The following is a 13392-nucleotide window of genomic DNA, read 5'->3' as shown; positions in this document are numbered from 1 at the left end:
CAAATTTCATGAACTAAATGTAAACATGCAGGGTTGTCCCACCATTAAACCCTAAAACACACAAACCCACACTGACAATTCTTTTGATACACAGATAAACATGAGACAACTAAGTTAATATTTACTGATGCTGCTGAGGTTCAATATGTCTGTAAGAATGGAAGCATTTATTCATAACTCAACCTTTTACATTGTGAGTGAGTATACCTGTAATTTATATGGCCCAAAATTACTGATTGATCCCTAAATAATCTGAATGTGCAACTAAAGGCTACTATATAAAACAGGTTACCATTGTTAGAGCATCAGCATTTGGTTTGATAGTTTTTGATAATTAGCTAATAAAGTATTGCCTGAAGCTGTGACCAAAAGGGAAAAAATCAGTTTGTGGAGGAGAAACATTTACCATTTTCTACCTTTGTAAAACTACTCAAGTGAAAGTACTTAAGTAGGGTTATGAAGACAAGTTAGTTGTCATACTGTTTGAAAGGGCGAATATATAATTCTTTCATTCAGCCTTTATAAACTGTTAACCCTAACTCATGTGCTCGTCTTCAATAAGGCACACCCCAAAACTGTGAGTCTTATCTGAGGTAGCATGGGATACCTTTATTCTAGGTATCCCGATAACCTTTTGAAGAGACTAATTAATAGTATATTATAGAGAGGCAGACAGGAAATGTGGGGAGTGTGAGAGAGGATGATATGCAACACACGTCCACAGCTGGTACCAGAGAAGCTGTGGTTTTCATTTTACATATCTTAGCTTGAATGAAACTATGACAGCGAAACCTAACATTTCTTTACAATGACACACTTTGTACACCGGAAAGTGGAGCTATTAATACTACTCTCAAAATGTTTCAAAAGCTTAGTCACATATAGCCCACATTTTTAAACATTTGAAGAAGTTAATTATTATTACTGTTCACTCTATAGTCATGATGTCCACTAGATGGCACAAAGTGTATTAGCAGAGTTCAATTTCTTGCAAGAATCTTAAACTACAAGGAAGTAAATCAGGTCAAATTTTTATGAGCACCTCAACTCATTCTAACTTTCTAAATGGACACAAGTTTAATTGTCATTTGCTTATGACATACCTAGTTTATTTGGGGGCCAACATTGAATATCCAACACAAACCCAAACATAACTTTTTATTCAAGTATTAAAATGTAAAGCACATTATTCTGAATATCAACAAAGTACCAATCAACACAATTAGAAAAGCAAAACTCCATCTTTTCCTCAACAATCAACTTGTAATATGTGTAATCTCTCCGTTCTCCTGGATCCTTCTCGGTCGTGTAATGCATAGAAATGTTTGCACAGTAGCTTGAGTAAACTGACAATCCTGTGTCCCAAAAATATTTCAGTTGGTCCCTTAAACTAAAATACAAAGGGGGATGAAAACATAATTAAAGGGTACTTGATGTATGGATCTGACCAGTCAAATTAATGACAAATTTACCACTAGCCAAGCAGGTTACTGCACTTAGCAAAGCACTTTCACACATACAGCTTAATCAATTCAAAGGGTTTTTTTTTCAGCATTTGGACTGCATGAATGTTTATGAAGGAGAAGCTAATTTAATACACATTAGTATACATATTTTCATGAACTGTGTAATATTTGTACTTAAAGCCTGATAGTATAACTATGAACATAATGCTATTTACCTATCAAATGACACCGAAATATGCCCGAACTGCTTACCATTCATTAGTATCATCATGCTTGGTTTTTTTTTTGTTTTTTTTTTATCAAAAGTGAATATCAGAAAGGCACAACAAAATGAGATCCATACCCCACCCACCCCAAATCACATCAATTGATCCCACAACATTTTCTTTAGTAATTTTTTTCACTGTGTATCATAGATTATCTATTTAGATAAACAAATTTACAACAGTTACCTCATTTTAAATGAGAAGATTAGCAGGCAAATCTCCCAGTTTGACAGGGACAGAGGCATAGATATTTAAAGAGCTTTTGTGCCTTTGATTTGGTTTGAGTGGTCTATATGCCCTTTATATTTGACATCGTCATAAATCTGGTAATTAGATGAGCACATTACTAACAACTGAGGTAATGGGCTCAACACCTGGGAGACATCTTGAAATAACAGGAGTGACCGATAGCAAAAAAAAAAAAAACCCAGGAGGAGGTCCTAATGTGTATAATAAAAAGTGCTGCAATGAGACATCATTTAACATTCTCCCTAATTTAAGTAAAAATGAAGATCACACACAAATGAAGAGTTCCAAACAATTGACATCAAAACTTGTGGCCACCGAGCTAACAGCTGATGGCTGCAGGAACCTGTTTGCCCCGAGCACTTTTCCAACACAGAGGAAGAAAAAAAGCATTACTCGTACTTCACTGAAAAACGGACTCCATCACCAAAGTGCCTGTGAGTGCTTTAGATTGCAATAACTTCAGAAAATGAAATCTTTCTATTGAAGCAATGCTAGTCTGCCATATAATCCAAGTACTATCCTTATGACAGGTAATTAGTAACAATCAAATAAGAGACTTGCTCAGCAAACATTTCCGGGGAGATAAAACCAACAATGTGTGCTTGTAAGAAATAAAGTGATCCCCAGAGTAGAAATCAACATTAATATAACATAAACTGTCTTTAGAACATTAAACTTAGATTTTCTAAATAATATATAAGTACCGGTAATTCCAACACGCCACAATGCTCTTGAATAAGTGCATCAGATATCGGTCCTATTGCCAACAGTGACAGGTAGAGGATTGTGTAATACAAGAATGCACTGCACTCAAAGTATTTTCTTCCACATGTAGAACTAGGTTAAGCTGAACTTTGGAGGAAAAATGAACAAACAGAGGAACAACCGGTGGAGTGATGTGGGCTCTGCTGCAGCATTAGACGCCTGTCTGCTGAGGGCCTTGTCTTCTGCCATCCTTTAGGGGACGGGAAGTCTCAGAGACCAACCTGGAGCTGAGTCATGTCCACCACAAGGACACTCGGAAAGTCCTGGAAGAGTCTGTCATTTTCATTCTGTCAGTCCGCCGTGATGCCTTTCTCTCTGAGCTCCTCCGTCACTCGCACCAGGTAAGTGGGGTCTGGGTAGCCAAAACTGTCAGGAGAAATAAAAAAGCCATCACTGCATCTGTATGAGCTCAGGCAGCAATAGTGCCATGTAGCCAAGGACATCAGCTGAAAGCATTTCCTTGTCAGAAACTCGAATTACATCTGTCAGTCCTCACTGAGCCCTGTCCTCAGACGACCACACCTCTTAGGGAAGTTTTTGAGACTATTACCAGATCCAATCTTTGTGACATTCACTTGAAGCTAGAAGCCCATACATACCAGCGGGGCCCGCCCCATATTGAGGTCTTGTGGTGAATGTCATTCCAGGTGATGACATTTTGCATGCCCGTAGTCATGGAGGTACCGACGGTGAAGATAAGGCGCTGTTCAAAGGCCCGGCGCAGCAGGCCCAGCACACGGTTCCCCTCAGGGCTGTCAGGGAGGTAGGCCACGCGGTCTGTTCCCGGGTACCGAACACCCGGGTTTGGGTGTTCTGGCTGTTGGCATCAAAGGAGTTAAAACAGGATCAGTTACATAAATAGCTTTAAAACCTAAAAAAATTGTGTCTGTTTATTGAGGTATGTAACACTTTAATACTACAATCACTGCTGTTGTTAGATCAAGAACATGTAAGGTACTTCTGGCAGACAATGAGCATTCTTCTGGCATAAAGCTGTCTCTTTCCTGGGAAACTCCACTGATTTTACACATAAAGGTCAGTTAACTTGTCAGGGAAAGTATGACTCAGCCTGTAAAAACTGTTTGCCTTCTGTGAAGGGAGATTTCCCAGGTTTCAGAAGCAAAAATCCCACTGATGTCAGGAAAGTTTATCTAAATTTAGGCTTGGAGAATACACTTTTATAAATAGAAAGCTGCGGTACAAACTGGGAGCATGAATTTTAAAAAGACACTGGCATTTAACAGGCTCTGCCTAACGATGAGATACTATTGATTTTGTTAAAAGGAATGTTTGATCCACATTTGACCCATAAAAAAGGGACAAAAAGTCATGGAGGGTGAAATTATTAAAGCACTGGTGAGCCCCTTTAAAAGGTAAAAGTTCCACTAAAGCAGCTTTGGGACAACACTTTGCTTCCATTCCTTAATCTTTACCTTAGAAATGTGAGCTAGAGTCACCAAATAAGTGAGGAGTTTGTTGTAGTGATGAAAAACTGACCACAATTGAACATACAAGCCTGTTTCACTGCTGTGTTACAAATATTACTGATACAAACATGCCTTAACCAGCATATGAAAACAACTATTTTAGATGCTGTTTAGTGTTCCTTCCTGCATTAAAAGACCTGCCAATTAATTTGAGAATCACAGCAGGTTTATATCCTAGATTGTGATGCTTTTGTTTACATTTGGACTGAAGAATCTACTTTTAGTTGTATGTATTACCTTCTAAAACTGGATATTTGCAGTTCGATGTAAGACAAAGGTAGATAAAGATTATTAAAAAGTGTATTTGACAATGTTTAATGATCCGTATTGTTTATTAAAAGCTGAGAGTTGAGTTCATTACACCCACAGATGATTATCAAAATTGCAAGTTATTCCAGTAACACTGTGTGACTCGTGCTCTCGGTCTACTCACCGCCTGTAGGCCAGGAGGGAAGCTGTAGATGATGCAGATACATCCATAGCCTTCATGCCCAGGAAGCTCCAGATCAGTATCTCTCTCTACGATCATATTACCATTGGCAGGCTGGTTCCCAATCAACTGGCCATAAACCAACCGACACACAGGACATGCTTTCTTCACCTTAAAGGCTTGATCCAGGCAAGAGCGACAAAATGAGTGGCCGCACCTCTCAAGGGTAGTCTTCTCCACTATGTCCCCCATGCAGATTGAACAAGTATTATTGTCCTCTGCCTCGCTGTGGGAAGCCATGCTGGAGTCCATGTCCTTTCTCTGGGCTGCCTCGTGGAGCACGGCGCAGGCCTCCTCATCAGCAGGCTTCCTGAACCTCTGCTGCTGTCTCTGGGAGCGCCGCGGCTGGGGAGGTGGCGGCTGAAGCAGGTTCCCTTCTCCGTTCGGCTCCAGGACTCCGACACAGGGCAGCAGAGCCCTCTTCCTCTTGGGTCCCCCCTCCTGTTTGCTCATTTCTTTGCGGGCACAACGGCATAAGTCAATGAAGGCTTTTCGTGTCTCGCTGGAGATGGGTCCATCCATCACGCCAGCTCCAGCGTTCCTGGAGCCTTCCACCGGCTGCAGCCTCACGGCGCAGCACCCTCCCCTCTCTCCTCGCCTAATGATACCAGCACTCATCCCCTGCTTGTGCTGGAAGTCAATGAGCCAGGGCCTCCCAGCTGCAGCCAGGTAATCCCACACCGCCTGTGAAACCAGCACCTCATCACTGCCCTGGCCAGCACGCACACTCATCTCATCAGAGGAAACTGCACAGAAAAGCGCACAAAAGTCATCAGCACGTTACAGAGTGTCAACAAAAACATCAAAACAAACACTATTTGCACTTGTTGTAGAAGTTGTCCCCTTATCTGCACTTGCACTTATCGTGATTTCCAAATGCATTTGAGGAATGATGCTATCTTTTGCTTTAACACCCGCCTGCTGGCTGTGGTTGCTTTATTTCTATACTTCATAGTCAGTCTAACACATCTATTTCAGTTGTTGTTTCTTTTTGCATCTGTGAATGACAAAGTAAATCTAATATCTCTACATGGACTACTTGTAGTGGCTGCAGCATGTCAAAGAGAAATCTACAACGGGCTGCGGACGTCTCAGCTGTTCACAGACTGTAAACAAAGGAAACTAAAGCCCGTCATACGCGGAGGGCACGAAAGCTCACTGACAGCCACATGCAAACACAAGAGTGACACTTGTTTCGGTTGATATGTTACCTTGTGATCCCATAAATCCCTTCAATTGCGAATAAAGCTTCCTGTTGAACAGAAAAAGAGAGGAAGAACAACTGAAGCGTTATCACAGCTACTCGGCGATAAACCATTCTCCGCAGCAGTAGCAGCAATAGCAGCAGCAGCAGCAGCAGCAGCAACGAGGAAATTCAGCGATTTCGCAACAATAGCTTAGATATATCTACCGTCAACATTTAGCTAAGTGTTTGGGGTTTTTTCCTCCTCTCGTTATTACTTCAGTACCTCACCCTTTGCCGTAGCTCGTCGCTGCCAGTCAGGGAGGTTTCTGGCTGGATTAAAGAGCACAGCGCTCCATCGGAGGAGGCCTTTATTTCTGGCGTGCTGGTGCACTTTATCCGCGGATAATTCGTCTTTTGTAGTCAAGACATGGTATCCAAAACGTTATCTGGGCTCATATCACTTCAGGTTTTCGACAGCCCTTCCCCAGCCCATTGCAAACGCCATCCAAAAACCCTGCACTTCGTCCCCCCCCCTAACCCCCCTTAGTCTCGCCTGTGTTTGTCTTCCTAGTACGTCCTTGGGCTAGGCGTTAACAGAGTAAAAATAGCACTTGTAGTCACTCTTCTTATCTGGCTCCGGCCACGCTCGCTATGTGACAGCTTTCTAAGGCAGATAATGTGCTTTTTCTGCTCATTTTGAGTCCGTGTCTCCGCTTTCAGGCCATGTCCTCCTCCTTGTTGGCTCCACGGGGACCAAACATCTCCATCAATAAGGGGGACAGACCACTGGGAGCTACGAGAAAATGTGACCAGGAAGTTCGTCACTGAGCTGACATGATTGGCCGACAAATGGTGGTTTGTGCTTCTTGCTGTGAATCATACTTATGTCGTGCAGAGCAGCTTTAATGATTAAAAAAAAAAAAAAAAAAAAAAAAATGCAACCCACACACAGTGAGCTCAGCCTACACGACACTGAGGGAATACCCACTCATTCAATTATGATGCAAATTAAGCTGTCTATCAGGATGCTCTCACTTATTGACAGAAATAATATATCTGTTGATACATTTTGACAGAATACATTGTTTGGGTATAATTACAGCTTTTTATGTGATTTTTTAAATTCAGTACCACAGTATTAAAAAATGTTGGCAGGATAGAGCTGAAATTATATAATCATAATAAATATTATATATTAGTATAACTATGTCCTATTTATCTCTAGTATACCTCCCTCATATCTGTATCTCTCTCTCTAGCTATCTAGTGTTATTGTACATTGCTCTATTAAGTCTGCAACAAACAATTATTTTCATTATCAATTAATCTGCCGATTATTTGCTCAACTAATCAATTAATCAATTTTGTCCATAAAATGTCATAAGATAGAGAACAGTGTCCGTCATAATCAAAAGGGTCAAGGTGACGTCTTCAAATGTCTAGTCTTGTCACATCAACAATAGAGCTATATCGATTAGTCAATTTAATCGATTAGTTGATCGTCAGAAAATGAATCGGGAACTATTTTGATAATCAAATAAACATTTCAGTTTAGTTTTTTAAAGCAAAAATGGCAAATATTCAACAGTTGGGGCTTCTCAAATGAGAGTTTGAAGCTTTTCTTTGTTGTATGTGATAGAAAACTGAATATCTTGATCGGACAGCACATTTGAAGACATCATCTTGAGCTTTAAGAAATTATAACAGGTATTATTATCTACTTCTCTATTATTCACTATTTTTAGAATTTTTTATAGACAAAATGATTAATTGAGAAAAATAATTGGCAAATTAATGGATAATGAAAATAATTTAAAAAATAATTAGTTGCAGCCCTAATCAACAGTCCAAAGATATTCAGCTCACTATCATGTATGACACAGAAAAGTTTCAAATTCTCACATTTGAGAAGCTGCAACCACTGACTATTTGATATTTTTGCGTAAAAAATGACTAAAGAGATTATTCGATTATCAAAATTGTTGCCAATTAATTTTCTGTTGATCTACCAATCAATTAATCCACTGATCGTTGCACCTCTATACTCGTACTTAACTAAAGTTGGGTGATTGACCAACAATCAGAAAACCTCATTAGCTCTCTGTTTATTAATGAAACTGAAGCAGGATATGAGCCCCTACATCCATTACAGCAATAGTCTTCCTCCTGCTGCTTTTCAGTTAATGCAGGATCATAAACCTCAAACATGAGATAGCTGCTGACTCAAAGACACCTCCATATGACAGGAGATATTTTTTCTATCTAAAACTAATGCAAGAATTTCTGGAAATTGATCATCATTCAAAATATCTTCAGAAAACTGACTTGATGATAATGTCTTAACACCTTCAACACCTGTGATGTACTGATAATAAAGAATTTCTTAGATTTCATCCAAACCTCTTAAACCTGATTCATAACAACCTCTGTAATCTTATTAAACCTGCAGAAATCTGTGATTCTTGTTTCAAGTTTTGATAGACAAAAGTGAAAAGGGTTGATGAGTCTTTCCTTTTCCTGTTAAAAAAAACCATTGCTGTCAGAAGAGTGTCAGAGAAGTTGAGAATCCTTCTCCCGTCTGCAGCTAGAGCAAAAAATGCACCAGAGAGGCTTTCAGTGAAACCATGCTGATACAGTAATCTGTTTCCCTGTCTATTCTGGTTTTTGGTTAGATTTAGGATTTGCTGATGTGACAGTTGGACCTGGCTGTCAGGTCCAACTATAGACTTTGGATCACCCTACTCGAGGATCTTAGGCCGGCAACATCATGCAATATATTCCACATCACTTCCCAAAAAACATTTCATACTGTGATTATATTGTTTATTTCAATTTAATACAATTTGATATTTATTTAGCTATTCTGATTTCAGCTACTTCCTTCTTTATTTAAACTTCCTCATTTAATATCTGGTGATCTTACTCATCGAGGTATAAACTTTATATATGACGACTGTGAAAGCAGCAGATTAAAACCATGTATCATTTATATGGTGTGTAAGTCAATCAAATGTTTTTTTATCTAAATGCACATCATAGTTAAACAAGGTAGGATCCTGTCTCAGTTTGTTGACGGTGCACACATATTAGTATCCACACGACGGCTTGCAATTCATTGTTATCAGAGTTAATTTGGGGTTATTATATCTTTCACCTTTCTGACAGCGCTACACATTCAACACTTCTCATCAACTCTTTCATTCTTTGTTGCCGTACAGAACAACATACTTTACTTTGTGCTGTGGCATGGATGTTAGAAGACGATATCTTCAAACACAGACAACTACGTCCCTAAGAAGAGATGAAAGCATCCGGATATCAACAAGCACTGACCCAGCCATCGTAACTATGGACCTCCAGCACATCACCTACTCAGCTTCTGCATCAGTGGATGAACTAGTGGAGCTCTACAATACAGTGTACTATTATAATATGACACTTCTTTGAGTCAGCCCATGGGAACTGAATTAGTGACTGACTCTGTGGGCTCACTGATTTTTTTTCTTTTGCGGTAATGACTTTTACATGAACGTAAGACATCCAGCTGTGATTTAGAAAATGTAGTCATATCTCAGTAAAGCTCCTGTGGCTACATGCAGTTGTCGTGTGATTCAACATATATGGTGCAGCTCCAGGATTCTGTGTCATGCTGACATCATCATGGTCTGATCTTAATGCTATTTAAAGGAACGATTTCATAAATTAAACCTGAGCTTTGGAAACACGAATGAAAAGTTTTAGGAATCACCCTAATCAACTCTGTCAGCATCCACAGCTGAAGCTACACAAAATGTATCCATATTACAACCATGGCTTCAGCAGTTTGCTCGAAAAACTCTACATTTATAAATGGCATCATTACAATCAGGCCAGTAGGCAAAATTCTGTCAGCTGGACCACACTGAAGAAGGAAATTAGGTTTTAATATCACAATAATGCATCCAAATTACATATCTGCCAGAGAGTCTAGTAGTAAAAAAAAAAAAAAGCAGCACAGCGAGCTATTGTTAATTCTCTTTGGCAAATCACTTTGCAGCGGCAGAAAAGCTTCTGGAGGTAATTCAGATTACACTAATGTCTTTTTCCCCTTTAATTATGACTAATTCATGAGCCTACTTCATTATAAATGTACTGTCTTTTGTGGCTGTAAGGAGGAATCTTTCGACGACAATTGCATACTGCACATCTATCTGAAGAAATGTAGCATTATAATTTTGCAGATAACAAGTTCAAATGTTGGCGATAGATTAAGTTTAAAGACTGATGCTGCTAGTTCTGGTTTTATTTAAAGATACCCATAGCTGAAACTTCATATCCCCACTTCCTAAAAAATGGCTAAAATTAGGACTGAGCTGTATGCTCTCACTAAAGCCCTTTTTGTGGCCAACAAAACTCCAGTCTGTCATCTAACTCCAGCCCCTCATTTCCAAAGTGTCTTCCCCTCCCTTTCACTATCCCCTGTCAGGCCTGCCACTATTTTGGCCCCCCTTCTGGTCTTAGAAAGGCAAATGTCAGGCACAAGATGGTCAAAGTTGGAAAGGCAGATTATTTGTCAAAAGCAACCTCTACACATCTACTCAACCCTACACTGCACCAACACTTCCAGATATTTTCATCCCTTCATCTCTGACATCACCAGTTGTCTCCCACACATTCAGAAGCTGCCTGCCATTGTTATTCTATCCAAACTATCATCTGTGTCATCTGTGGCTCAATTCACAGTGAACAGCACTCATCTGATGATGCTTCACTCTCTTTTTCCCTGCCTCGGCTATTATTCCACTACCTCTATGGGAAGCTGCCAAGCCTTACACTGGTGATACTGCTTCATAGCCTCGCATCCTTTCTATTCACTTGTCCAATCCAACTGATTGAAGCTGCTCCCAAAGTGACATCAGCTAGAGCCTACCCCTGTGACTTTAAATCATCTGTCAGTTTCCATGTCATTTTCTGCTGCTTGAGTGCTTTGCCTGATAAAGAAAAGCACTACAAGTCAAACAACATGGCAGCAGGTGCATCTGGCAGCCTCCATTCCTATAGGGTCCTAAACTGATGAAGCTAAACTTCACTTTGATATTGTGGCTGATGGCAATGCTAAAGAGTAATCTGTTAATATGCTGGCTGAGAAGCAAAACTGTGAAGGGAGATGCATTGGCTTCCAACACTGCATCTGTGCTCATCTCTAGTGAGAATATAACCATAAGCCAGAGTCCTGCATCTTTTTCAACATCTCCAAATGCAGAAATACCCTCAGTCTTCTGCTGCGCCCATGATACTATCAAAATACATATTCTTTTTTCTCTTTTCTTTTTTTTGATTGTTAACCTCCTGACACTCAGTCCATAAAAGGGACTATGGAACAAGTGGAACTTATTTATGTTCTTATTCTTATTTATGCTGTAAAAACTGTCAATGGAGGATCTCACAAGGGAGTCATCTATTCATGCTCCCTTTATAGTCCTTTTTTCCTCACTGGTCCTTCTCTAGACTCTGAGATATTGATGAAGGCAATAGGTTAAAAAGAACTATACACCAACAATAAATGGAGCACTCGTCATTACCCACTTGTAAAGCTTATATACTCAACACTGACAGGAAAATATCAGCTTCATATTTTGAAGATGAGGAGACACTGACTAAAAAATCGACCATTGCTCCAAAACTGGAATCTGCAGCTTTGAAGGATCCTGCACATGCACAAACTGCTCCTGCTTCACCTGCAAGAAAGGCTGCTGCTACCTGTGTGGCTGTAACAAGTGCACCTCTGACTGCACGTGCAAAGGAAAGACACTTAATACGCATTAATATGCTGCCTTGTTGAAGCTTATTTTCTAGTGTGTCATAAAGATGTTGATTCAACTCTGCTATTTTTTTTATTCCAAGTTTGCACACTTGTGACACACAGTACTGGAAAGTATACCTTTTTTACACCATTAGCCTACATTAATTGACAGCTAGTCCTACTTTACAACTTAAGGTTTTACTTACAAAACATGTGATGCATTCTATAGATTAAACTACTCAAAAGTAGCCAAATAGTTAATAAACTAGCTCCACCTCGACCAAATGTTATAATACAATTATAACCTAATAATGTAATGTAACTAGGGGCATTTTTCTGTATTGAATAATTTACTTTTGATCATTTAAGTACATTTTTGCTAACACTTACTTTTACTTAGCTTAAGGAATGTTTTTACATATTTTTATTGCAACTTTTACTGAAGGTGGAGGACTGATATTGTCAACAGGTAGTCACTTTCTTCATCATCAGGCGTATCAAACGTTAATTAAGGAGGTCTTAAATGAGGTCCTCATTTGAGAGAGGAGGGGAAGATGGCGACCGCAGGGTTGGCAGATGAAAATGGAGAGTGAACAAGGGAAATGGAAGTTGAGAATTTTGAATTTAGAAGCGAGAAATCCTCAGAGAAGGGAAAGAAAAAGAAAGTTGATTCATCGAGTCATAGTGAGAGTGAACATGAAAAAGAAACCTACGTGGTTTGAATGAAGATTCAGGGTTTGAAAGAAGGTGCTGGATGGAGGAGCTTTGTCAGAAAAGCACACTGTGGCAAGATGGATTAAGGATGAAGTGGGTGAAGTTAAACTGATCGACATAAAACGATTGATAGTCTTTGAACATATGTCAAAGACACAGATGGAAAAAGCCTTGAAAATCTTAGTGTTGGGTGCTAGGATGGATATGTACCCAGTGGCATGTTTTCCACTTAGCAAGAAAGCTCCAATAAAAGGTAACGTTGATGGAGTCTCATGCAGAGTGGATACAAGGAGATCTAAAGAGTGTTAAGGGGTGACAGAAAGCTATAGAATGAAGAGGTCTGACAAAGTAGTTAATGAAAAGTATGAAACTAAATCTATTATGCTTCACTTTGATTTGGAGTATTTGTCTGATAGAGTGTTCTTGGACCATGTGTCCTAACTAGTAAGGTTGTATGTGCCCAAACCTTTGCACTGTAAGAATTGCTGGAAGTTTGGTCATAGTTTGCTTGTATGTAAGAGTGAGATAGCCACGTGTGATAAATCTGGGGAGAATGATTGTGAAGTAGACTGTGACAAAGATCCAGTGTCTTCTTTGCAAAGGGAAGAAATAATCAGGGTCAGATCTAAGAAGAGACATAAGCATGAGGAAGTAGGTAAGGAATGTTATGATGCGAGACAAGAATCTAAGCATGCTGAGTTTTGCTTTTGTAAGGATCATGTGAAGTTTTTTGGCCTTTTTGGCAATTAACTGCACTGTTGGAGTAAAAAGAAATCATTATATATAGATATTATTTCAGTGGAGATTTAAGTTTAAATCCAGTAGATGGCGGTAATGCAACATTTTGGATACCAACTGCCGCTAAAAAACAATAATACTAATAATAAGAACGTTAATTAATTACCTCCTTCCTCCATAGCTCTTGTATGATTCACATTAGGCTCGTGGTGGAGCTCTCGCGCTGCCTTGGAACAGGCGGGTGAGGTG

General features: G+C 39.5%; 1 protein-coding gene across 5 annotated transcripts; it reads right to left on the bottom strand.

Annotated features, from left to right (window-relative positions):
• Positions 1 to 1144: 1144 nt before the first annotated feature.
• dtx3 (deltex E3 ubiquitin ligase 3) lies at positions 1145 to 13390 on the bottom strand. Of its 5 annotated transcripts, none has more exons than XM_044352658.1 (5): positions 6193 to 6456; positions 5935 to 5975; positions 4667 to 5469; positions 3346 to 3563; positions 1145 to 3112 (listed from the first exon to the last, which is right to left on the bottom strand). In XM_044352658.1, exons 2-5 carry the CDS (start codon positions 5945 to 5947, stop codon positions 3037 to 3039), a joined length of 1110 nt encoding a protein of 369 aa, XP_044208593.1. In that variant the 5' UTR covers positions 5948 to 5975; positions 6193 to 6456; the 3' UTR covers positions 1145 to 3036. The 5 variants fall into 5 exon arrangements, with proteins under 5 accessions (XP_044208593.1, XP_044208591.1, XP_044208592.1 ...); XM_044352656.1 differs by having other exon boundaries at positions 6198 to 6456; XM_044352657.1 differs by lacking the exons at positions 5935 to 5975; positions 6193 to 6456 and adding an exon at positions 13310 to 13390.
• Between the last annotated feature and the right edge of the window lie 2 nt (positions 13391 to 13392).

The sequence above is a fragment of the Thunnus albacares genome, chromosome 5 (genome assembly GCF_914725855.1).
Source record: "Thunnus albacares chromosome 5, fThuAlb1.1, whole genome shotgun sequence".
In the NCBI taxonomy this organism is placed as follows: domain Eukaryota; kingdom Metazoa; phylum Chordata; class Actinopteri; order Scombriformes; family Scombridae; genus Thunnus; species Thunnus albacares.
Note: the sequence above shows the minus strand (reverse complement) of the source record. Positions and strands in the feature narration are given on the sequence as shown.

Coding starts and splice junctions, on each gene's coding strand:
- dtx3 (XM_044352657.1), bottom strand. Junction 3,564..4,666: donor TCCCTCCTGGCCTACAGGCG/GTGAGTAGACCG, acceptor TGATGCCAACAG/CCAGAACACCCAAACCCGGG. Junction 3,113..3,345: donor ATATGGGGCGGGCCCCGCTG/GTATGTATGGGC, acceptor TTCTCCTGACAG/TTTTGGCTACCCAGACCCCA.